Source organism: Ceratotherium simum, chromosome 26, assembly GCF_057802395.1.
Source record: "Ceratotherium simum simum isolate JZ-2026a chromosome 26, ASM5780239v1, whole genome shotgun sequence".
Taxonomy (NCBI): domain Eukaryota; kingdom Metazoa; phylum Chordata; class Mammalia; order Perissodactyla; family Rhinocerotidae; genus Ceratotherium; species Ceratotherium simum.
Window position 1 is genome coordinate 37462236 of NC_141925.1, and position 25818 is coordinate 37488053.

Sequence of the window (25818 nt, forward strand, 5' to 3'; positions counted from 1 at the left end):
ATTTTTCTTTTAAGTTTTCAATCAGCCAACTGATATCATTGGCTCAGGAAGCTGCAATGTTAAACAATTGCCACTGATTATTTTCAACAAACTGGGGATATGTTAACACTAAGACAGTTTTGAGTCATGTCAAATAAAGACAAATCTTGTGAATGGTGTCTTTCTAGGGAGCTGCCTGACAGGTCAAAGTGAAAGTTCTCTGGAGATGTAGCTTTAGGGGGAGCACCAAACCTGTTCTGTCCCCTCCACTGGCTGCTAGGCTGCTCATTTTCACAGCTATTGTGGTTGTGAGGCTGCTGTTTTTCAAGGCTACCATGGAGATAGGGAAAGAAGAATGAGAATACAGCAAGTGAAAATGCCACAAAGCTCACAGTACTTACTGAGATTCAGCCATTTTTCTTTACTAAATGCTCCTTGTGTTGTTGCAAACCTTTGGCTAATTTCTAGAGTTCTGAAGAAGTTGATTTTGGCAATTTTTGCCAGTGTTCTCATTGCTTTCCTTTCTGGAAATGCTTCTCCTTATCACCTTTGTTTTTAATATAATTCATTTAATTGCAAGTTTATATAAATTAATTTTAAACAATGGCTTTGTCTAACAACTGGCATGCAAAATTCCTGAAGATTTAACAATTGGCTTTCATGAGCTGGTACCAGCTGGCTCCAGTATACCACTGACAGGACCCTCATGGATGCAGCCATTTGATCCAACTCAGCCCTGCAAACATTTAGAGTACCCAGTGGGTACCAGACCTTCAAAGATGCATGCTCACCCAGTACTAAACTGACTCCACATCCCTTAGCATCCAGCCCTCAGCCAGAGCTTGCTGGCAGGACAGACAATGCCAGTAGCATTGTTCAAGTGATGGCTTGGCATGGAAGAAAAATTGAAAAAGGCTGAGCACAGGTGAGAATGGCTATAGGAACACTGAAAGATATTGCTTCTAATCTTAGGGATCTAATCCCAAATTGTGCCAAAGGCTGTTTTCTGATTCCTAGGTGAAACTAAAGAAAGGAAATAGGTTTTCATTTGTCTTATAAATTCTCTAACTAGAAGTCTTCAAGGGAAGCACTGGGCAAAGGTGTGAGTGGTGAGGTGGGTGGTAGTTTAAAGGTTTCCATTAGACACCCCCTGAGGAATGTGTACCTTAACCCCTGCTCTGTGAAGTGGAAAAAAAAAGTTTCTTAAAACTTTTGGACTTGCTCAAATAATAATGAAACCTGCTTTGCGGTTGTGGTCTGATGTGTTGTTGTTGGGGTGCACTTTAATTATGATTAATAACCACAAAGATTATGAGGCAGGGCCTTGGTTGGGCTGACACTGCTGCAAACACAGTGACTCCTCCCGGTACACAGCGTGAGCATTCTCTGGCTTCCTCAAACTCAGAGTCTGGAGCTTCCTGATAGAAGTAGAACACAAGGAGGTGATTGTCTCTTTTTTAGACCTTTGCCTTCCTTCCCTTTCCCACATAGAGATCAGCAGACAGCCATGGATGCTTTAACTCAGCATTTCACATTCCAGCTATGTGTTTACTTAGGTGTTTATTGGCTTGCCTTAATCATTCAACAAATATTCCCTGGGCATCGTCTGTGTGTCCAGCACTGGGTTAGCACCGCAGAGAGCTGGCTTTTAGCATGGACATTTGAGGAATTTCGAGAACTGGGGAGGCACCCCTGTGGCCAGTTGGTAGAGCCGCATCTGATAAGATTCAAATCAGTTCCTCTCACACCCAAACTGGACTACAAATGAGTTCTCCAGAAAAGCCAGCATTTTCCCAACCTCCAGGTCTCTGATCACTATGTTACTCCCACCTGGAAAGTGTTTTCTACCCCTTCTACAGGACTATGGTCTCTTCTCACCTGTTGGCTGCGCATTGATCCTGGTGGGGAGGGGTCAGCACCTGGGAGCTGCTCTTCCCTGGCACGCAGGACCAGGACTAGGCACCATTCCTTTAGAGAATGCCTCCTCGGAGTCAGACCCTGCGCCAACCCCTGGGGACCCTCAGCTGACACGGGCACAGTTCCTGTCCTCAGGAAGGCTTACAGTCACAGGAACAATAAAATATGGCAGCTAGGGCAGCTGTCTGTCCAGGGCCCGGGCGGGGCACTAGGGGATGCTAGTTATTTCTCCTGGGGTTGGGAGGGGCCTTCTTAAATGACGTCATCCTTCAGGTGAGTCTTGACAGAGGAAAGGAAGTGTGCCAGGTGGCCAAGACAGAACAGGAAGGGCACACTTGGCCAAGAGAGCATCTAGAGCTCAGGAGCTGAGTCAATGGGTGCGAGGGGAGAGACATTCTATTCTTGCTGAATTGAAATAAAAAGCCCAAAGCTCCTTGATGGCTGATAGGCTGTGGAGGTCAACCTAAGGAGAAGAGCCTAAAACGCCTATGACAAGTAAAAAAGGCAGAACACAAAACAGGCCTATTTTTACACGTTTTAAAATACTGAGAAGAGAATTCAGGATGGATTCTGGATGCCTTTTATTGTCTTCCTTATACTTCCCTGTATTTTTAAATTTAAAATAATTGTCGGCATTACCTGCTGCCCACGCACTCCTCCGTCTGCAGGGGGCGCACCCTTCCTCCGACAGGGTGATGGGCGGGGCCACTCGAGCCGGTGTGGAACTGACTATTGGCTGGCTGGGCTGTCTATCACGGCGTCCCGCCCCCCGCCCTACGTCACATGACGCAGCCCATCATGGCGACGGGAGCGCGGCTGCCCGGGCCCGCGGCTCCGCAGGGTAGCTGCCGTTGTTGCTGTTGAGAGGCGGCGGCGGCGCAGGCGGCGGGCGGGAAGGATGGTGTTTCTGTGGCCAGAGCGGCGGGTGCGGATCAGGAGCCGGGCTGAGGTTTGGCCGAAGCGACGTGTGCTCAGGAGCAGCCGGCGCGCGTGCCGCTGAGGCAGCTGAGGGAGGCAAGACCGACGGACGGACGGACGGACGGAAGGCGACCTGAGAGCCGGCCTCGGGGCCGCGCTGTGAGCGAGATGCCGGGGCCGCCGGCGTTGCTGTTGTTGCTACTACTCCTGGCTGCCGGCAGTGCCGGGGCCGCGCCACTTCCGCAAACAGGTGCAGGTGAGCGGGCCCACGGCGGGGACGGGGCTGCGGAGCCGCTGCGACGGGGGTGGCTGGGAGGAGGCGGCAGGCCCGGTCCGGCCTCGGCGCCGAGGAATCGGAGGGCCTGCCGGGGCGGGAGGCCCGGGGAAACGAGCGCTTAGGAAGGTTTCTGCTGCAGGGGCGTGTTGGGGGGTGGGGGGGTGCTGCCTCTCGAGGGCCGAAGCGGGGGCGAGGCGAGGCGGTTGGGGATGGGGAGGGCGGCGACCAGAGTGGCACGACCGACCCCTCGCGGGGTAGGCTGCGGTACCGGCTCTGGACCTGTTGCGTGAAGGTCCTCAGCCTACATCCCTTCCTGGCAGTTCTGCTTCCCTTTCCAGATGTCACCTGCCTGCTGTGCGTTTCTCACATCTTATAATAAGTACCGTTGCTTAGCCCTAATCAGACTCAAATGCAAATGACTTGGAGAGCTGTGCGGAGTTTCCTTCGCTCCCTGCAACTTGTTCTGAAGTTGTAAATTGATTTTAGACGCTGTGCTTTTTTTTCGCATTGAATCTGTGGGAATGAGAAGGAAACGACTATAAATATTTCTATTTTGGGAAGCCAGTGATTAGAGCAGCAGCCTTTGAATAACTATTGACAAAATGGCCCAACGGTGATTGAAGTTTCTATTTTAGCTACATCAGTGTGTGATTTTCTTTTTTTCTCTCCATTTTCTCGACGTCATTTTCATTTGTGGTTTATTTTCCTAGGTAAAACTTCAACCCAGGAAAGCATCCCAAGTTGGGTCATTTTTTTTGAAGGGAAAAAAAAATCTAGGCTAATTTGCCATTGTCATCTGCTGCTTATCTTTGAAATGAGGGGAGACTGAAATTTCATAGATTGATGGAATTTTCGAGGTGGAAGAGACTTTAAAAAAAATGGAGTCTAAATTCTTCGTTTTGCAGTTGAAGACACTGAGACCCTGGGGTCAAATGACCTACCTAAGGTGACAGAGCTAACTTGTAGGTGGAGCCACAACTAAAACACTGGTCTTAATTCTGGTAGTTGTGCGATTTTTCTACTTCACCACTTCAAGTCTTGTAACTGTTTAGGAATACTCTTGAGGTCAAGAGTTATTTTAGAATGATGTTAATTGGATACAGAATGTGGAAGTTACTGTCCCCAGTAGGAACATATTTTGCAAACACATCTACAAGGAAAACTATATATAATTGTTTTCAGAGCTACACCAGGTTATGTCACTGAGTACCCTTTAGTTGAGTATTACAGTTATCATTGTAATATATAATGTATTGGTAAATTTCTGCCACTGCCTTAGATCAAATATGTGTAAGGTGAATTCTGTTTTCTGATCTGATAGAAAAGAAGAGTGAATATTATTAGAAATGTATAGGCAGCCAAGGTAAGAGTCACAGAAAGTACCTGGGAAGTTATAAAAGACTATATGGAAATGTGTTGATATTGATGTTGAAAGATACTGGTGGTGAAATTGAAAATTAGCGCTAGAGAAGGGTAGTGGATAAAGAGAATTTATGTGAAACAGATTCAAGAAGTTTCCAGATGACTTTGCACTTAATAGCATTTTTATGTTTTGAAAAGCAGGTTCTGTCTGGGAACCTATGGAAATGTGTCTGCCTGTAAACCTCTTAACATATTTTTAATTCCATTCTTTTACTGTTTTATGGAGGTATGAATCATAAAATCTAAATTTTTTTTGGTGTGTTATAAAACAAAGCAATCAGGAAAATTAATCCGTAAATAGAAATATCAAATCGTGACATAAAGCATAAGGAAATATTTGGTAATTTTATAGCAGCTTTTGCAGATTTTCCCTTCATGTTCTGTTGCTTGGAGACTGTATAGTTAGACATGTAGCATATGTAGACAGGTACCTAGGGTTAAATTCTGTGGAAAAGACACACAATCACACGTAGATTTGGGGGTTTGTCTTTCTATCCAAAAGAGATGATAAATCCTGGTAACTGAGGTATATTCTTGACCAAGATGTACTAGACCAAGAAGAATAAAGAAACTTTTAAGCTAATCCTGATAAGTGATCTCACTGGTTAAGAAAGAGGAACTTTTCTTGACATGTATGGTAGATAAACGAGTTGTTAAATATTGAAAACATAGTAATTCTCAAGCTTTTGGTTACTGGGGGCCTGTACTCTATATGAAGGTAGGGCTGGCCATTTTCAAATCAATGCTAGACCCATTGCGTAGAGACTTTTGCCTCCTTGGCCTTATTCTTTCTACTTAAAGTTCAAACTGGTTAATACTGCCTTGGAGAAAGCATGGCTTATCAAAAATAGGTTGGAAAAAAATACTTGAATTTTATCCTTTGTCAGCCCATTTGCATGGGGAAACAAGTGAGGCAGTTAATTAAAATTCAGCATTTAAATTGAAGTTCATTTTCCAAGGTTTCTTTGTCATCCAAAATCATTTCTAGGTTCAGAAGTTGGAAAAGATGTTTATCCATTCAGTCATAATGAAGCTTTGTAAATATGTGGATTGCCTTTGCCCATCAGGCAAGAAAGCATTTCTTGGTTGAACTTTATTTCAGGCCTCTCTTTATGGCTCTGGGAGCCCCTTCCATCCTCTCTGGGAGCCCCCTTTCCCTGAGAATCTGTATTTCTGCGGGGGCCTCTATTACATAGACTGAGATCCTGAGATCCTCACTAGGAAGCTTACGTAAAGGGAGAAAGTCCACTGTTTTCATGCACAGTTAAATTGCCAAACTAAGGTTACAGTTAAGAAATTCTTTTCTCCAGATGGTAGTTATCAGATCATTCTTCTCTTGAAAAACATGTATGTTGTACCTTTTGTAAGATTCTCAGGATTCACATCATAAAGATCTTGTACTTGTATGTGTGAAGGCATTCCTCTAAATCTACAGTTTGTTATTAATATTAGGATAGTGGTTAGGCAAGGAAACTCACTTCTATTGTTCTGTGCTATATTAGGTCACAGAGTACAGAGGAAGCTTGTTAGCAGTTCCAGATAAAGGACCTCACGGAAGTCCGTGAAGCCGGTGGGACTCAGCTACTGATTAAACAGCAGCTTGTGAAACCGAGGCTCTTGTTTTAGATTAAACAAACAGTCTTGTATCTTGAAAAAGATTTCTGAAGTAAGGGAAGTGCTTTCTAAAGTGTGAGTTTTTCTGTTTGTTTTAGCAGCCTCTGAGAAATAAAAATTATTTTCAACAGGCTTTCCGTATACATTATTTCAGGACCTATGGCTATAAGTCTTGAGATTTGATCTAGGTTGGGAAGGCTGTAATTGCCTTCAGTTGGAGATATTTTTGGGTTAACTAAATATGCTCATTTGCACAGTCATAGGAAGTCTGTCTAGCAGTTTTGTAGCTGATCAGCATTGAAGTTATCAAATCCCTACATATTTGCTGATATCAATGTGCTGTCTGTTCATGCAATTCTATTGAAATTTAGAGAGTTCTTGGGCCCTCTGTGTCCACTGTCGGCTGTACCTACGCCCCGCTCATCAAACCATGCTGTGGTGGCATCCCACATACAAAATAGAGGAAGAGTGGCCCTGATGTTAGCTCAGGGCCGATCTTCCTCACCAGAAAATAAAAGAATCTAACTTTTCAGTCTATTGGGAATAAAAGGCACAAGCCAATCACAGGAGGAGCAGGTGTTATAGACAGAACTTGGACTTTGGAGTCAGTCTGGGTGTGAGGCCTTCTTCTGCCACTTCAATAGCTTTAAGACCTTGGGCCAGTTACTTGACCTCTTCTAGCTTCTTAGAACTCACCTATTAAAGAAGGATGATGATAATATTTACCTAAGGGTCGTTAGGAGGGTGAGGCAGTGTCACGGTGGTGTGTCATGGTGGTATGCCACGGCTGCTACAGTTTAGGCACTGGGCAAGGTAGAGTTCTTCATTGCTTCGGATTTCTTGGTAAATTTGGTGGGTTATCATAGAATTGGCTAATGGTGGGTGGTATGGCCTCAGAGAAGGAACTCAAAGTGGTAACTGCTTGTCATGGAATTCATAGAACTTACTGGATTTAAAAAAAATCTGTTACTCAAAATAACTTGTTATGTGATGGGTGAAGAAGAGATCCTTTAGAAAGAAATCTGGCTTATTTAAGTATGATATATAGAATGATATTGTTAGTTCTTGAAATTCACAGTGTTGGGGAATTATGCTAGAAATTTTAGAGATGATCTGGATTAGTCCGCTTTTATGTAATAAACCTGTTTTTAAACGTCAGGGTGACTAAAGCTCTTGTATGTGAACAATTGCTTGTTTTAATTTATTTAAAGGAATCACGAGCGATCTAAGTTGAGTTGATCCCAAACAAAATTGTATACTTCCTCGAGGCATCGTGAAGGCAGCCAGTTAACCTCGGCTGTGGTAGAACCAGCACGGGCTGAGGCTTCCCCTTAGAAAGTGTCATTTGGAGAGATGAGTATGACTGACTTGCCTTCTCTCTCTTTTAAAATAATGTATTTTTGCAGTCTTGTAGCTGTGCTTTATTCTTTTGTTGTGTGTGTGTGAGGAAGATCAGCCCTGTGCTAAAATCTGCCAATCCTCCTCTTTTTTTTTTTTTGCTGAGGAAGACCGGCCCATCTTCCTCCACTTTATATGGGACACCGCCACAGCATGGCTTGCCAAGCGGTGCGTCGGCACATGCCCGGATCCGAACCAGCGAACCTCGGGCCACCGCAGCGGATCGTGTGCACCCAACCGCTTGCGCCACCGGGCCGGCCCCGTGTGCTTTATTCTTTAAGAATTTTTTACTTATTACTCAGACACGAGGAGAGGAATATTATAGAAAGGAGAAGCTGGACAAACATTCCTGGTCTAAAACAGAGTGCTACATCTGGGGGCGTTTTTAGATTTGATTCTCAACTTCTCTGTGAATCTTCATATGAAGACACTGTCAGAGAAAGCTGAGGAAGTATGGTAAAATCACTGTGTTGAAGCAAAATATTGAAGTGAAGTATTTTTAAATTGTAGCAAGTGACTAATTTGGAACCATGCTTTGGCATTACAGTTATTTGCCACAAAGAACAGGCAAATAACCTCAGTATTTCAAAAAAGTTTTTTTGCAAAGGTTAGCACAGTGCAGAGATTCCACATTTCATTTGACTTTGTTGTGATTCAAGTGGGAAAAATGAGAACTCTTGGTGCCAAACGTCCCAGGTGCCTGAAAGCATAACACACCGAGTGCCTTTCATTGTCCCTGTCCCATCTGGGTCTAGGCCAGTGCTCTGCCATTTCTCCCCCGGCCTATGGAAGAGTGACAGGGTACTCTTTGGCTTTCCTGGAGCTTTAGAGGGTTGGTGGTAAACTTACATTTTGTTTTTGATGGTTTGGCCGATTTTGCATTTTACTATATGTTTGTTTTAAAAGACTTGTATTACCATCACGTCAAATAGATGTGCCAAGACCATGTGATGTGATGTGGCTGGGGTAGCCCCTGGCCTCCAGCATCTGATGCCAGTTTGGGAAGCATTGGTCAAGGGAGGTCATTGCAGCTGGATTTCTGCTATAGTTCATCTGTCGTCCCTGCCCCCACTCTCCACCTTTCATGGCACTTTCTTGAGAGCTAAATTGATCTCCTTATAGTTCGCACAATATGCTGTGCAAATTCCCATCTTCTGGCTCTTCATATGTTCTCTCTGTTTGTAATTGCCTGACTTTTCCTTGCATCTCTTAGTGCTGTATCTTTTTCTTTCTTTTTTTTTTTAAACCTTTTTGCAGCTGCAACTTCCCTACTAAGACCTTTCTTCTTACCCAGACCTTGGAAATTCCTACCCCTAATGAACTTCTAGAGTGTTTACTTGTGGAACAAGATGTTCCATGGGGCGCAGGATGAAAACATTGGAACTTATGTTTTTATTTATTTTCATTTCATCTTTTAAAAATGTTGACTTTCATGACTTTTTTAAGGTATAGAATATATTGGTACACCAACCTATTTTTATGGTTTATAAATAAGTAAAATTATGTGAAATGGAAGGACTATAAAGAAAATTTACTTATGGGCTATGTGATCAAAAAGGTTTGGATTCATTGTACTAGACTACTGTTTGCACTTAGCAAACACAACTTGTTTCTTTAAGTCCTGTCTCTTCACCTGGATTGCAAGGGCTATGTCTTGTATCCTTGGTATTTCTAGTGTTTACGTGGTACCTCATGCTCAGAGTTTGTGGGTGGGGATGATAAAGATGATAGTGGAGAGCTAAGTTCACCCAACCAGAGTCTGTGTGTTAAAAGGAGACGGTATAAGCTTAGAGCCTCTCATTCTCCTGCAAACTTTACTTTTCATCTAGCCACAGTCCTTTGCCTGGAATGAGGCCATTTCTAGTTGTTTTATTTTTAATAATAAACTTTTTCTTTTAGAACAATTTCAGATTTACAGAAAAGTTGTGAAGATAGTACAAAGAGTTCCTGTATATCCTTCACCCAGTTTTCCCTGTTGTTACCATCTTACATTAGCTGAGTACATTCGTCATGACTGGAGGCCAGTACTAATACGACAGTATTGCTAACTAAAGCCTATACTTTATTCAGATTTCTTTAGTGTTTCCCTAATGTCCTTTTTCTGTCCCAGGACACCACGTTACATTTAGTTGTCATGGCTCCTTAGGCTCCTCCAGTCTGTTGTTTTTGTTGTTCTTGTTCTTGTTCTTGTTTTTGATGATCTTGACAGTTTTGAGGAGCACTCGTCAGGTATTTTGTAGAATATCCCTCAACTGGCGTTTATTTGATGTTTTTCTCATGATTAGATGGTGTTGTATGTTTTTGGGAGGAAGACCACAGGGTTAAAGTGCCATTCTCATCAATTCATTTCAAGGGTACGTGCTTTCAACGTGGCTGGTCACTTGGTCACGTGGCTCAGGTACTGTTTGTCAGCTTTCCCCACTGTGAGGTTACTTTCTTCTCCCTTCTTCACACTGTAGTATGCACAGCCCACACTTACGTGGTGTTGAGTTATGCTCCGCCTCCTTGAGGAACAAGTGTCTATATAAATGATTTGGAATTCTTCTGTATGGGAAATTTAATTATTCCCCCCCATTTATTTCCTTATTCAGTTATTTATATCAATATTGACACATGGATATGAACTTTTCACTTTGAGTTATAATCGAACACTATGTTATTTGGTCTTGAAATTGTACCAGCTTTGGCCATTGGGAACTCTTTCGGTTGGCTCCTGTGTCCCGTTGACGTAGTCTCATCTTTTTTTTTTTTTTTTTTTTTTTTGCACTTCCTTACTTTCTGGTACTACAAGAGGCTATGGGCTCATTTTGTGTATTCCCTGCTCCAGCCCTGGAATCAGCCTTTTCTTCAGGCTGGTTCTTTTTGTTGGAGAATGATATTAGAAACCAAGATCAGGGCACTGGATTTGCTTGCTGCTACTGGGACATTTATAATAGAGTTTTGATCCTCTGCTTCCTATATCTAATCCAGGTGTTGGGAAAAAGAGAGAGAGAGAGTGAGAGATTTTGGAGCGACAGAGGACCTCTTAGAGACAGATGACTTGGAAGGACCCTGCCCATGTTTTTTCTCCATGTCACTTGAACACCTACTAACCAACTAATAACACCACCATAAACAATCTATATCCCATGTTTGTGATATGATGATATTGGCAGGAAGTTATTTTTATTTTTAGAAGAATAGATTTTGAAAGACAGATTTGATTTACTCTCTCCAAGAGCAGCCTATTTTCTAAGAATATGAGGGAAACTTCTTGGGCTTAAGAATTTAGTTAGAATTATTTTAGGAGGTCTATCTCTTGAAGAGAATGGGGGGGAGTGGGAGAGGCGATATACTTGTTTTGATCTGTTTACGGAGCTTTTCTTTTCTTTTTTCTTTTCATTTTTTATTATGGAAAATTTCAAACATACACAAAAGTAAAGTAAATAATATAGTGAACCCTCATGTACCCATCAACAATTTTTGATTTTATGGTGAATCTTGTTCACATGTATCCTTCCTGCTGGCCTGGCCCCGATTGTTTTGAAGATTTTATTTATTTTATTTTTTCCCCCCAAAGCCCCAGTGGATAGTTGTATGTCGTAGCTGCACATCCTTCTAGTTGCTGTATGCGGGACTCGGCCTCAGGATGAACGGAGAAGTGGTGCCTCGATGCGCACCCGGGATCCGAACCCGGGCCACCAGCATCGCAGCGCACGCACTTAACCACCAAGCCACAGGGCCGGCCCTGGCCCCGATTGTTTTGATGTAAATCCCAGCCACAATATCAGTTCAGCTGAAAATGTTTCGGGAAAAAGTAAAGATGTTTTTATAAAACAGGATCACTTGCGAGACCTGAAACTATAAAACTCATAGAAGAAAATATAGGCACCACACTATTTGACATTGGTTATAAAGGAATCTTTTCGGATGACATGCTTACCCAGACTAGGGAAACTAAAGAAAAAATAAACAAGTGGGACTTTATCAGATTAAAGAGCTTCTATAAGACAAACGAAACCAGAATCAAGATGAACAGACAACCCACCAGCTGGGAGAGAATATTTGTAAAACATACATCTGACAAGGGGTTGATCTCCATAATATATAAAGAGCTCACACAACTGAACAACAAAAAAGCAAACAACCCTATCAAAAAATGGGCAGAGGAAATGAACAGACGCTTCTCCAAAGAAGATAGGCAGATGGCCAATAGGCACATGAAAAGATGTTCAACATCATTAAGCATCAGGGAAATGCAAATCAAAACAATAGTAAGATACCACCTCATGCCTGTTAGAATGGCTGTAATCACCAAGACAAAAACAACAAGTGTTGGAGAGGATGTGGAGAAACAGGAACCCTCATACACAGCTGGCAGGAATGCAAACTGGTGCAGCCTCTATGGAAAACGGTATGGAGATTCCTCAAAGACTTAAAAATAGAGATGCCCTATGACCCAGCCATCCCATTACTGGGAATCTATCCAAGGAACCTGAAATCAACAATCCAAAGAGGCTTATGCACCCCTATGTTCATTGCAGCATTATTCACCATAGCCAAGAAGTGGATGGGCCGGCCCTGTGGCTTGGTGGTTAAGTGCGCGCGCTGCGATGCTGGTGGCCCGGGTTCGGATCCCGGGTTCGGATCCCGGGTGCGCATCGAGGCACCACTTCTCCGTTCATCCTGAGGCCGAGTCCCACATACAGCAACTAGAAGGATGTGCAGCTACGACATACAACTATCCACTGGGGCTTTGGGGGGAAAAAATAAAATAAATAAAATCTTTAAAAAAAAAAAAAAAAAAAAAAAAAAAGAAGTGGAAGCAACCTAAGTGTCCCTCGACTGACAATTGGATTAAGAAAATGTGGTATATATATACAATGGAATACTACTCAGCCATAAAAAAAGACAAAATCGTCCATTTGCAACAACATGGATGGGCCTGGAGCGTATTATGTTAAGTGAAATAAGCCAGAAAGAGAAAGACAAACACTGTATGATCTCACTCATATGTGGAAGATAAACCAACTCATGGACAGAGAAAACTGTACTGTGGTTACCAGGGGCAGTGGGGGTGGGGGGTGGGCACAAGGGGTGAAGGGAGTCATATATATGGTGATGGACAAACGAAAATGCACAACCCCAAGTTTCACAATGTTAAAAACCATTAAAACATCAATTTAAAAAAAAAAAAAACAGGATCACTTGCATCAAGATCATCTAGGTATTTGCAGAAATGCAGATTTTGGGGCCCCAAACAAACCAAATCTGAATCAGAGGTTGGCCTGAATCTGCATTTATAATACTTTTCTGGTGATTTCTCTGCCCCCACAACACAAATATTTTATCTTCTACTGGAGACAAAATAATATCAGTTATTTAATAGAAACTGTTGACTTGTGTAACTAGTGAGACTCAAGGAAGGAAGAACAATTTAAAATTTAAAAATTAATATCAACACACAAAATCTGAAGAGATCTCTACTCCTGACCACCATACGTGAGTACTGTTCTGAAGAATCTTCTTGGGAAAAGTACGTATGTTATAAGCACAAAGGAATTTAAACACTCCAGGGCAGAACACAGTTAGCTCTAAATATTTTTTTTTTTTTTTTAACTTCAGCCCCTTCTCTGGAAGTCAATATAAATAATAGCCTCTTTACATTTTATAAATATCCTGTATAAATAATCAGTAAAAACTGTGAGCTGGTAGCCTGGCAGTCGGATGCCGGCACTGGGAGCTGAGAACCTCATGGTTGTAGACATGCCAGCCTGGACTGCTAGGGTCCTGCCCACTGCAGTGCAGATGAGCAAGGAAGCTAACCTGGAGCAGGTCTGACACAGTGATGCTCTTGATGCCCCCAGTAATAGACGGCACACTACAGTGTGAGAGCCCCTCTTTCTTGACCTGTACAGTAACTTGCAGGGTTATTTCTTTCGAGTATAATATCATGTCATTAACATCTTGCTTTAAAAAAGTTTATTTTTCTAAGCTAGTTTATTTTGGAATAGCCTGCAATTTGTAGCTTGTTTCATGTTTTTCAATAGCTATTTTTTTTTTAGCTAGTTTATATATTTCAATATATTTGCTGTGCTTGTATTAATAAGTACAAAATATTCTTATGATGAGCTAAAGAAAGTATTTATCTCTGGAACTGCTACATTAGAATGATTATATAATCAGTTGGGTTTGATTAAGAACATCATAGGCTCATATACTAGTATAGATAATTCAGGACTCTCTTTTTTATTTTTTTGCTGAGAAGGATTCGTCCTGAGCTAACATCTGTGCTAATCTTCCTCTATTTTGTATGTGGGTCGCTGCCACAGCATGGCCACCAACGAGTAGTGTAGGTCTGAGCCTGGGAACCGAACCTGGGCTGCCGAAGTGGAGTGTGCCAAACTTAATCACTGGGCCACGGGGCCGGCCCCCAGGACTCTGTTTTTTTTGGCAACATGTGTATGCCTTGGACAGAAGAAAAGAATTTAGTTATAAGCATCTATGATAGTGATTTTTGAGAGAAAAGTTGCTCTTATCCCAAAATAAAACCACAATAATTTAATTTTTTAAAGCTCATGTGTTTGGTTTTTTTTTTTCTCCTTGAGGTCCGTGTTCAAAGTCTGTCTGGAAAATGTCTTTTTCCCTTTTTTGCTATACTGAACAGGAGACTTGAGTTTGACTTGGTATAATTGCAGCCTTTAATTATAGGAAGTCAATCTCTAAGACATCTTGGACTTGGAAGATAGAGGAGGATGAGTTTGCAATCATTTTGCACATTTAAAATATCTACTTTAACCAACTAGTAATTGTAAAATTTTGTAGTTTCAGCTTTTTATTGCAAAACCGAAGTGTGATTATTGGTTGCCTCTCAGATTAGCTTCCAAGTTTAAGTTTAAAGTATTTTTCACACTGAAATTCTCCCTCAGAACTCTCAATAAATTCAACCTGTGCTCCTTTCAGAAGGAAAACCAAGTCCTTCTTGGTTCTCCTGGCAGTGTGCCTCTGTGGAATGGTTCTGTGTCAGCAGCAACTGTTAACCTTCCAAGGATGCAGCCCGCCAGTTGCAGCACAGAGCCCTACTTGACTCTGACTTCAGACCATTATTAAAGCGCAGCCCCTGATTGCTAGTGAGGCACTGAAAAATAACAAACTTACCAAAATAGTCCCCTGGGAACACTCCACCAGAGGCCTGCTGCCAGGGTGCAATCCAGAAATCTGTCATTTCACTTTGTTTTCTTTAAGAAAAAATTAACTTGAATAAAAAATCTGATTACCAATATTAACCCTATAGGCACTTGGTAGACTCATAAAATTTTGGAATTTTAAAACCTTGGATATAGAACTTAGAGCTGACCTGCCAGTTGACAGGTGAAGGAACTGAGGCCCAGAGAAGTGAAATAGCAGATTCAATCCCACACTGCCAGACGGCGGCAGACCTAGTTCTAGAATGAGGGATCCTCACATCCAGCACCCCCCACCCCAGTTCACCAAGTCATGGCCTCGGACTGTCAAGAATGCTTTTATCAGTGTGATGCACACATGCGTCACAATTCCAGTCATTTCTCCCCTGAATATTTATTTCTGTTGACTATCGGAAAGTACTGAGATGAAATTTAAACGTAGTTGTCATATAGTTGGTTCTCAAAGTATTAAAGATAATTCCTTATTGAAAATTAGGAAGCTAAAATGCTAACTTACATAATTAGGCTCAAGAAACCACATTCATACTTTAACTTTTTGTAATTTGTAAGAATAACAATTTAGTTTCCATCTGTGAAATGAAGTTGCACTGTTTAATTACAGGTCATAAAAAATATTTCTGACTTTTAAAAAATGTAACCATAAACTTGTAAACATTCACTTACAAACGTGAGAAATACTTTAAACACCATTGATTTATATGCTTTTGTGGAGATATGGACCCTTTTAAGAATCTGCTGGATGCTATGGATCCAAAAAATAATGCTCATTAGCAGATATTTTGTGTATATTTTCAAGATTCACAGACAGGTATTAAGAAACTGAAGTGGAGTTGTAGACAATATCATTTTTCTCTTCTTTTTCTCAGTCCTTTAAGACTACCTCTTCATTTATGCCATTAGTCGCATCCTTTCTCAGCTCTAGCTTCCTTCGAGGGCATAATCATCAGCAGCACTCCTTCTCTTTCATCTTCTGTGTTTTCTCCTGGACCCTTTTTCTCAGTTAATATATAATAGATAACAACTGAATGTATACAGTAGTCCCCTCTTATCCACGAGGGGTACATTCCAAGACCCCTAGCGGAAGCCTGAAACCCTGGATAGTACCGAACCCTATATGTACTGTGTTTTTTCCTATACATACCTGCCTATGATAAAGTTTAATTTATCAGTTAGGCACAGTAAGAGATTAACAACAATGACTAATAATAAAGTAGAACAGTTGTAACAAGATACTATAATAAAAGTTGTGTGAATGTGGTCTCTCTCTGTCGAAATACATTATTGTTCTGTATTCAGCTTTCTTGTGATGTGAGATGGTACAATGCCTTCATAGTGGATGAAGTGAGCTGAGTGATGTAGACATGGTGACGTAGCATCCCGGGTGGGTCAGAGCAGGACAGCTGGAGATTTCATCACGCTGCTCAGAATGGCGGGCAGTTTAAACTTATGAGTTATTTCTGGAATTTTCCATTTATTTTCAGACCGTGGCTGACTGAGGATAACTGAAACTGTGGAAAGTGAAACTGAGGTTGGGGGGGACTACTGTATATTTTTCCACAGAGCTTTATTCTACTTTTGAATAACTTTGTATATAAATTCTCAGGAATAGTAAAATAAAAAAAAAAAAGAACCGTTTTTATGGTTCTTTTGCTGCTTAATCGCCATATTTCTTTCCATGACTCTGTGTAAAATGCTTTCCTCCTTTGCCTTCCAGGCAGCATGCGCCCTTATGTCTCCATCTGCCTCTACAGCATCCTCTTTCCTGTTTGGCTGCTTCTTTGTCCCATCCCTTAAGTGTTCTTTGCCATCTCCTTGATCTTCTTTTCTTTTTCCTTTCCTCTTCTCCTTTTCTCTATTTTGTAAATCATAATTTTTGTCAAATAATGCATGTAGATAGTTTAAGAAGTGAAAGTTTTCCAGGGCTTGTAATGATAATAATAGCAAGCCCCTGTCCCATCCCATCCCATCCCATCCCATCCTGTCCCTACTGTCTGCTCCCCAGGGTCATCATCTGGCAGTTCTTTTAGCCAGACTGCCAGATAACATGCTTGAACCACTATTTCTTGGTTTAAGTAGATACTGAATTTCTACTATGGAAGAAGAGAATTTGTATACTTGCACACATACGTACACATACTCTTCCCTTTCTCAGCATAGTTATTTACACTTTTTGGTTAAATCACTATTCAGCATTTATATTTTTATGAGTACAGATACTATTCACAGCTGACCCTATAGTGTTTTTGTTGATTAAATTTCTTTCACATCTTTTGTTTTCCCTAGACTTGCCCTTTGTTATCGTTTCCTTAGTTTTTCGTGAAATGTATCAGTAATTCATCCCATGCTCCTCAGCAGGAGTTTAAATCTCCTCTGGGTCTGTTTGGCTGGGCTGCCTGGAGCCTGCTGTGCCCTATTCCAGACTTGGAATGGTGGCTCTCCGGCTGCCTTCCAGTGTTTTGTTGTGAGGTCTGAGGCCATCTGATTTCCTTTCCTCTGTGGCTTCTTTTCCTCTCTGGATGGAAGCTTTTAAGACTTTATCTGTAAATTCTGAAAAGTTGCAAAGCTATATCTTGATGAGTCTTTTTCCATCCATCCCATTCATTAAGATGGATACTCAGTGGGCCTTTTGAATCTAGAAAGTTGTGTCCTTTAGGTCTGGAAAAATTTCATACACGCATATTTTTTTGAAGAATTACCTCCTCTTCCTTTTCTTTGTTCTTTCCTTCCAGAACTTCTGTTAGTTGAATGTTGGACTTCTTGGAATGAGCTTCTATTCTCCTTTTGTTCATCTTTTTATCTCTCTGTTCTACAGGAGACCTTTTATTTTTTTTGCTACGTTTTTATTTCCAGGAGTTTCCCCCCACACATACACATACACCCTTTTAAAATAGCATCTTTCTTCTCAGAGTGTAATATCGCCTCTTATTTCTGAGGATATTAATTATAGTTGTTTTGTTTAAGGTTTTTTTTTAAATGTCTGCAGTGTCTGCTTTTTTCAAGTCCCTGTTTGTCTGTTTAGGTTGGTCACTACCTTTTACCTTTTTTAAGGTGGGTTTTCTCAAATGTCAGGCAATCCTTGAAAGTCTGCCCGTGTTTAAGAGTGAGGGACAGTGATGGGAGGTGTCCTGCTTGACCCTTTCCCCTCACACTCCATGTCACACCTGTCACCAAGTCCTGGGCACTGCCCTCTCTCACCCCCTCTGCTGTCATGGAGTGTAGGCATCTGCACCCTGAGCGTCACCACGTAGGAGCTTTGTGACCTTGGAAAAGCACCTTTATCTCTCCATTGCTCAGTTTCTTCATTTTAAAATGGGGCTAATAATAGTACCTACCTCAGAAGGTTGTTGTGGGGTTAGATGAGTTTAGAATAGTGCCTGGCACATAGCAAGCACCATTTAAGTGTTAGCTATTTTTATTACCACCCGGGCCAAACCGCCATCGTTTCTTGTGTGAATTATTGCAATATCAGAAATGTATTCCCTGATCGCTCCGTGTAAAATAACCTCTCCATCCCCTGCTTTATTTTTTCACTTTGCTTATCAACATCTGACTTACCATGCATTTATTTATTTGCTTATTATCTGTCTCCCTGCACGAGAATGTAAGCTGTGAGTGCAGGCACTTTGTTCAATTCTGGATTTCCAGAAGCTATGGCAGTGCCTGTCCTATAGAAGATGCTTAGTAAACATTGCTGAATGAATGAATGTTTTGGCTCGGACTTGTTGACTGGCGGCTTCACAGTAGGATGATGGAGCAGCCATTTCAATAAGAGGCACCCTCCCCCATAGCTCTTTTAATTATCTATAGGTCTTTTATTTTGGGCTGGATACCTGAGTGTCTGGAAGCACCTAGTTATATTGGGCTAAATTGTCATTGGGTTTATTTTTCTGTATAATATAAACACATATCAGTGGAGCATTATCAGATAGGACACCCTAGTAAATCTTGTCTTTAGGCTATAGAACCTTGTCAACGTCAGTGTTGTAAGCAGTTTCTAGCTTAGTTATGAAGATAGTACTTAAAAAATAAAACTTAATTATGGAGACATTTGAACAGACACAAAAGTGGACAGAAGAGTATAATGAATTCTCTATTCCCCTCCCCTCAGTCCCAGCCATCCCTATGGCCAGTCCAGCTGCATCCATACCACTATCTACTTCCTCTCTGAGGAGGGACCTTTTAAGGACACATCCCCTAAGAATATGTTTCAGTTATATTAGCAAAAATTTAAGTTATAAATTAGAAAGCTAGAAAAGTTCTGAGACCATAGACTCTGTCAAGGTGTTGTAGGAAATTTTAAAGAGAAAAAGGTAGACATGTTTTTATAAGATATTTAGGGTCTACTCTACCTGAGAAGTAAGGAACACAGATTTAGGTCATCTCTCCTATCTTATTGACCCTGTTGTGCAGAAATTGTATTGGTTAAGTGTTGTGAATCCAATACTGCCATTGCTTTACCTGCACATTTCTGCGGATTTCAGTGGGAAGTTGTATGGAGGACAGAATGTCCTTTCCCCTAGACATTAGTGGTACACAGAAGTGACCAGCCATGAGGTAAGAAGCCCTGGAAAACTGGACATGAGTTTCTTCTTCTGGGACCAGATGCCGCCTGTTCCTGAGCTAGCTTCCTGGACTACAGGAAGATCCTGATTCAGAGCTGGTACAAACATCTGAGCACTGTGATTACTCCACAACTTAACTATGCCATCAGCTGAATTAAGATTCTAGTTCATAAAATATTATCCCTGCTATCATTTTCCCGGCCTGTGGGGGCACAGTAGTCTGACAGAAGTCGTCTAAACGTGACATTCTTTTGGCCAAACTGTGACACCTTAGGTTAGCTCTTCTATGGTAATATCCATCCTAGTAAGTGTGTTTAAAATCGGAATGAAATGAACCTTTGATAACAGAAGGAAGGCTAAGAGAAACAGCAGCTTTGTATAAAATGTTCTCATTCACAGGTATTCTCAGTCAGCACTCAAATTATATAACCTTTCTGCAAGTATGAGAGAACAGTTGGGTTGGCTGACCTTGAAAATCATTTTTGAACAAGAACACTTTAGTGTCTGTGATTAGCACACAGTGAAGTTTGTTTTTCTAGGCTGTTGGTATTCTGGCTTAGGGGTCTTTGTGAATCTCTGATTCATCAGCTAGATCATCAGTGCACTATTTACTGTTCTGTGTGGTTGGGTATATTTAGTGCTAGGCTTCATTTTCCTTTTCTAATATTAGAATACATTAGGGAGATTCTAGATTATTTAATGTTATTATAAATAGCTATATTGTTACATGAAGAGGCAAGGAAAATATTTAGTAACTTAAGATTCTGTGTACAGGAAACCTTTATAATAGATGAGTTTGTAAATTTGAGATGTTAAATAAAAATGTGTGATCTGCAATGATTGTCTAAATTTTTTTCCCCAAGTAGTAGAATGATGATTCATTTTACTAGGTGCCTGGGATGTAAAGTTACTTGTCAGGGTGTTGGAAAAGGAAGATGGACTTATTGGTCCTACCTTTAAAAAAAAAAAAAAAAGCCAAACTGTATATTTTAGAAGTAGACTATGTCAAGATCAGTTTGGAAGATTGCTGGTCCTTAGCTTCCCTGAGTTCTATCAAGTTTTCTTTGTCTAGTCAGCCCAGTGTCCGCCAATTTTAACTGTCGAGTAGACACATAAATCTCTCTTGTGAGTTTCCTGAGGCGAGAGGGTAGAGAGAACAGAAAACAGAAAAGTTATATACGTATCTGACACTTGCTTTAGCAGTGGTACAGTCCGTGCCCATTCCTGAACCACTGCATTCTGGAAAGCCAGAGGAGGGCAGCATGTACTCGTCCCTGGTGCAGCAAGGATGGATCCCCTATCAGAGGGGACGGTGTTCCTAAGTTAATAAATTTATAGTGTTATGAGCTGAATTGAGTCCCTTTCCAACACCCCCCCCCCATTACCTCAGAAAGTGACTGCATTTGGAAATGAGGCCTTTAAAGAAATGAATATGTTAAAATGAGGCCATTAACTCTTTAGTTGCTAATCTAGTATGACTGGTGTGCTTATAAAAGGAGGAAATTTGAACGCACGTCAGGGATGTGCACACACAGGAAAGACCATGTAAGGACACAGCAAGAAGATGACCGTCTGCAAGCCAAGGAGAGAGGCCTCAGAAGGAAGCAACCCTGCTGACACCTTGATCTTGGTCTTCCAGCCTCCAGAACTGTGAGACAATAGACTTCTGTTGTTTAAGCCACCCAGCGTGTGGTATTCTGTTATGGCAGCCGTAGCAGACTCTTAGACAGTGTTCAGACTAAAACAAATTTAGAGTCACATCTTAGAAGGCATCTGTTAAGATTTCTTTTTTTTTTTAATAATTTTATTTATTTATTTACTTATTTTCCCCCCAAGCCCCAGTAGATAGTTGTGTGTTATAGCTGCACATCCTTCTAGTTGCTGTATGTGGGACGCGGCCTCAGCATGGCCGGAGAAGCGGTGTGTCGGTGCGCGCCCGGGATCCGAACCCCGGGCCGCCAGCAGCGGAGCGCGCGCACTTAACCGCTAAGCCACGGGGCCGGCCCTTCTTTTTTTTTTAACCAGTGTTGGAGTGGAGGCCCAGGGGACTTGGCCAACCAACAGTAGAGCCCCGCTCATGTGGGAGCTCATGGGCTGGGCTTTCTCCTCCGTCCAGCACCACCTAGGGCTCCCGTGGAGGAGAGGGTGCCTTTGGATTCCTTCTTCGCTGGAGTGGAACTACTATGACAGCTTCCAGTGAAATCAGACTATGTGGAGAACATGGTGTGAGTGAATAAATAACTCGTTATCACAGGAGAACATAAGTTGGGGGAAATCCACTTTTTAATAAAACTTATTTTCTGAAGAAAATAACTTAATAGTTATACTGCTAAACATGAGTTGCAAAATGGGTAAATAAAGAATGTTTGTGGTAGTTTTTTGAGATGTGGGGAATAAGTGACAAACTATTAATGGTGAGGAGGAAGAGAACCACCCCAATACAGTGTATGTTAGGGTATGATTAGTAATGGAAGGAAAATCTTTGCCAAGTAAGAGCATGAAGTTATTGAAGAAATGCTACTTTTATGATCTTATTTGTTTGACCCTGAAAACATAAATTTATTCTGTTAACCAGTAGATTAATTATGGATTTCTCTCTCTTACTTATCTCCCCTTCCTTGCTTGAGCTCCTTAGTTGCTGTCTCTCACTCTTGCTCTTTCCCTCCCCCGTCCCCACTTCTGACTGAATGCCAGGCACTGTGCCAAGCCCTGGGAGTCATTGGTGGAGTATGCAGGGCTGGTCCCTGACCCATTTAGCTTGCGGTCCAGGGGGGAAGACATATGGGCATTTAAAATACATGGTTTGATAAACTCTATGATGGGGAAATATGGGAGCATTGGGGGTCCAAAGGCAGGGACTCTAACCTGTGGGACCTCAAGGATGGTTTCCAGGTTGAGATCTGAATGGTGAGGATGAATTAGTGGAGGGGGTGTATCAACAGGAGAGTTTGCTGATAGGGAGGAATATAAACCTGAAGACCTGGAAGGACTGAGAGAGGTTCGTCGTAGCTCGCAGTAGAGAGTTGGAGAGGAATGTTGAGAGTCGAGGGTGGAGAGGTGAATGGTAGCCAGCTGACGAAGGATACCGTAAGCCTTGTTAAGGAGTTTGGATGTTAGGCTAAAGATGGTGGGAAGCCCCTGGTACAAAATTCAAGAAATCAAAAAAGATATATAGCACCTCCCCACTTTGTCCCCCAGCCACTCAATTTCCCTCCCTTTAGGTGACCACTGTTACCCAGTGGTAGCATTATGTACATACGTACACACTGTTCTGACCTGTTCTGTTTGTTTTTGGTTTTTTCTCATTTTCATTTAAACATATGTCCTAGAGATGGGTTGAATTGTGTCCCCCCAAAATTCATATGTTGAAGTCCTAACCTCTAATACTTCAGATTGTGACCTCATTTGGAGATAGGGTCTTTACAGAGGTAATCAAGTTGAAATGAGGTCATTAGGGTGGACCCTAATCCAACATGACTGTGTCCTTATAAAAAGGGGAAATTTGGACACAGAGATAAGCATAGAGGGAAGACGATGTGAAAAGACAGGGAGAAGACAGCCATCTACCAGAAGCAAGGAGAGAGGCCTGGAACAGACCCTTCCCTCACAGCCCTCAGAAAGAACCAACCCTGCTAACACCTTGATCATGGACTTGTGGCCTCTAGAAGTGTTTAAGCTACCTAGTTTGTGGACTTTGTTACAGCAACTCTAGCAAACTAACGCATACCTAGAGTAGGCATGAATATGGATTGTAAATTGTTATAGCTACTTTTTTTCTATTTAAACTTTTTATTTAATGAATGTGAAGAAATTATTTAATAAATGGAAAATTTCAATCTTACAAACATGTATAAGACTAGAGAGATACTGTTATGAATTCCCATGTCCCTTTCACCCAGCTTGAATCAGCTCATGGCCGTCTTTTTTCATACTACTCCCATCACTTTCTCTATCCCCGTACTATTTTGAAGCAAATGCCAGACTTTGTTAAATAGGTCACTGTCTCTGAAAGATAAGGACTACTTTCAAAAACATAACTACATTACCATTATTACTCTGAGGAGAAATGAATCATACTTGCTTAATATGGTCAATTATCAGTGTTCAGATATCCAGTTGTCTCAAATGTCATAATTTTTTTTGAGTTTGAATCGTGATTCAAATAAGACCCATATGTTGCAATTGGTTGGTATGTCTTTTTAAATCCTTTTAATTCCTTCTCCATCTCTCTCTCTCTCCTTGTAATTCATCAGGTTTTTCTCCCTATTTTTCATAGCCTGTATTTTGCTGATTACAGTCTTGTGGTGGTATTTAATATGTTCCACTGTTCTCTTTATTTCCTGCAGATTGATATTTAGATCTAGAGGTTTGGTCAGAAACAGGTTTGGTATGTTGTTATTGTTGGATTGTTCGTTTTAGGCATACTTATTTAGTAGGTGGTGGTGTGTTTTTCTGTCAGGAGGCACGTAATATCTGGTTGTCTGCCTTTTTGCGTTATTAGCTATTGATGTAAATGTCACGCATCACGAAATATTATTCTTTGGGTTTTTTTAAAACAATTATTTAAGTAATAATAATGTAAATAATGTAAACATTATTCTTAGCTTGCAGGCCATACCAAAATTAACAGTGGGGGCTGGCCCTGTGGCTTAGCGGTTAAGTGCGCGCGCTCCGCTGCTGGCGGCCCGGGTTCGGATCCCGGGCGTGCACTGACGCACCGCTTCTCCGGCCATGCTGAGGCCGCGTCCCACATACAGCAACTAGAAGGATGTGCAGCTGTGACATACGACTATCTACTGGGGCTTTGGGGGAAAAATAAATAAATTTAAAAAATTAAAAAAAAAATTTAATAAAAAACAAAAAACAAAATTAACAGTGGGAGGACTTTGCCCACAGGCATAGTTTTCTACTCCCTGTTCTTGGGTATATCTGCTTGTGACATATTAGGAAATATCTGTTTGATCTTTGTCCCTTCTCCTGGTACAGAGCTCCTAAAACCCTTGGAATTTCCTGAGTGATAGGTGTGATAGGAGCATCTCTTGTTATTGGTAACAAGCCCCTTTCAACCATACCTGAATTTATGCTAATAAAGTGACCCATGGGGGGGCTCCTAAATAGCTTCAGGATGGGGGCAAGTGACCAGAGGAACCAATCATGTGATTAGAGGTTGCGAACTTTCAGCTCTACCCCTTATGATTTGAACCACCGGGTAACCAGATAGTAAATGCATATAAGAAATTTCTCTTTATAATAAAGTAGATCAGTGGGGCCGGCCCGGTGGCGCAGCGGTTAAGTGCGTGCACTCTGCTTTCGTGGCCCGGGGTTTGCAGGTTTGGATCCTGGGCACGCACCGACCCACTGCTTGTCAAGCCATGCTGTGGCGGGTCCCATATAAAGTAGAGGAAGATGGGCACAGAAGTTAGCCCAGGGCCAATCTTCCTCAGCAAAAAAGAGGAGGATTGGCATCGGATGTTAGCTCAGGGCTGATCTTCCTCACACACACACAAAAAAGTAGATCAGCCTGTAAATGAAGAAGGAATGACAAAATTAGAAGGTCAGCGTTTTGCAATCTCTAATGGCTCTAGACATTGGTCATCATTTCTTTTTATCTGTGGACCTTTAAAATTTTTTATTTAACCCAAAAATGGATTCACAGGTAACTCTTTGGTTAATTGCATATGTGTTCAAGTTCTTTTTTTTTTTTTTTTTTTTAAAGATTTTATTTATTTATTTTTTCCCCCCAAAGCCCCAGCAGATTGTTGTATGTCATAGTTGCACATCCCTCCAGTCGCTGCACGTGGGACGCGGCCTCAGCGTGGCTGGAGAAGCAGTGCATCGGTGCGCGCCCGGGATCCGAACCCGGGCCGCCAGCAGTGGAGTGCACGCACTTAACCACTAAGCCACGGGGCCGGCCCTCAAGTTCTAATCAAGGTTCTAGGCGGGGATTTGTAATGGCTGAATTAATAATCAGGCAGTACTCCTGACTTACTCTGGGTCATTACTGAGAAATTACGTTCTCCAAATTACCTGTCTGTAACACAGATAATATGTACCTACCTCTTAGAGTTTCTCAAGTTTTCTGCTTATTAAATCAAGTGCTAGATATCTATTAAAATGGTTAGAAAACTGTAAAATGAAAGCTCACAGAATGTGCTTTAGAGATGCCAAGAATTTTGTAATTGGTGTCTTGGGGAGGCATACTAAGTGCCCCAGACCTCTAATTACCCTTGTTCTCAGTTTGCACTCGGTAAAGCTGCCTAAAGGTGTGGAGACACTCACGTCATTGTGCGTGTTTTTCTTTAGTAGATGATTGGTTGAATTATGCATTTCTGAATGCTGTAGATTGAGAATGTTAAAGGAAAGCTGTCTTTCTTCATAGTTTCCTAACAGTTGCAATCAGAAATCTTCCAGCTCGATTTGTAGTTTGACCACTGGGGTGTGGGGATTTTAGTTGTAGTTCCTCATATCTAGAATTTACTTCCTCTCTGTGGTTTGTGCAGACCCATCTCACCTTCCAGCCTATGCTGGGTTGGTTTGATTTCTTCAT

At 41.7% G+C, this 25818-nt stretch overlaps 1 protein-coding gene across 2 annotated transcripts in view; it reads left to right on the forward strand.

The window, feature by feature from the left end:
- The first annotated feature begins 2706 nt into the window (after window positions 1–2706).
- Window positions 2707–25818, forward strand: part of LMTK2 (lemur tail kinase 2) — a 99531-nt gene continuing 76419 nt past the window's right edge. Inside the window, exon 1 of one of the 2 annotated variants that reach the window (XM_014795619.2) lies at window positions 2707–3070. In XM_014795619.2, the coding sequence (XP_014651105.2) occupies window positions 2983–3070 (88 nt within the window). In that variant the 5' untranslated portion in view covers window positions 2707–2982. The remainder of the gene's footprint in view (window positions 3071–25818) is intronic. The other variant, XM_087417544.1, reaches the window with a different exon arrangement.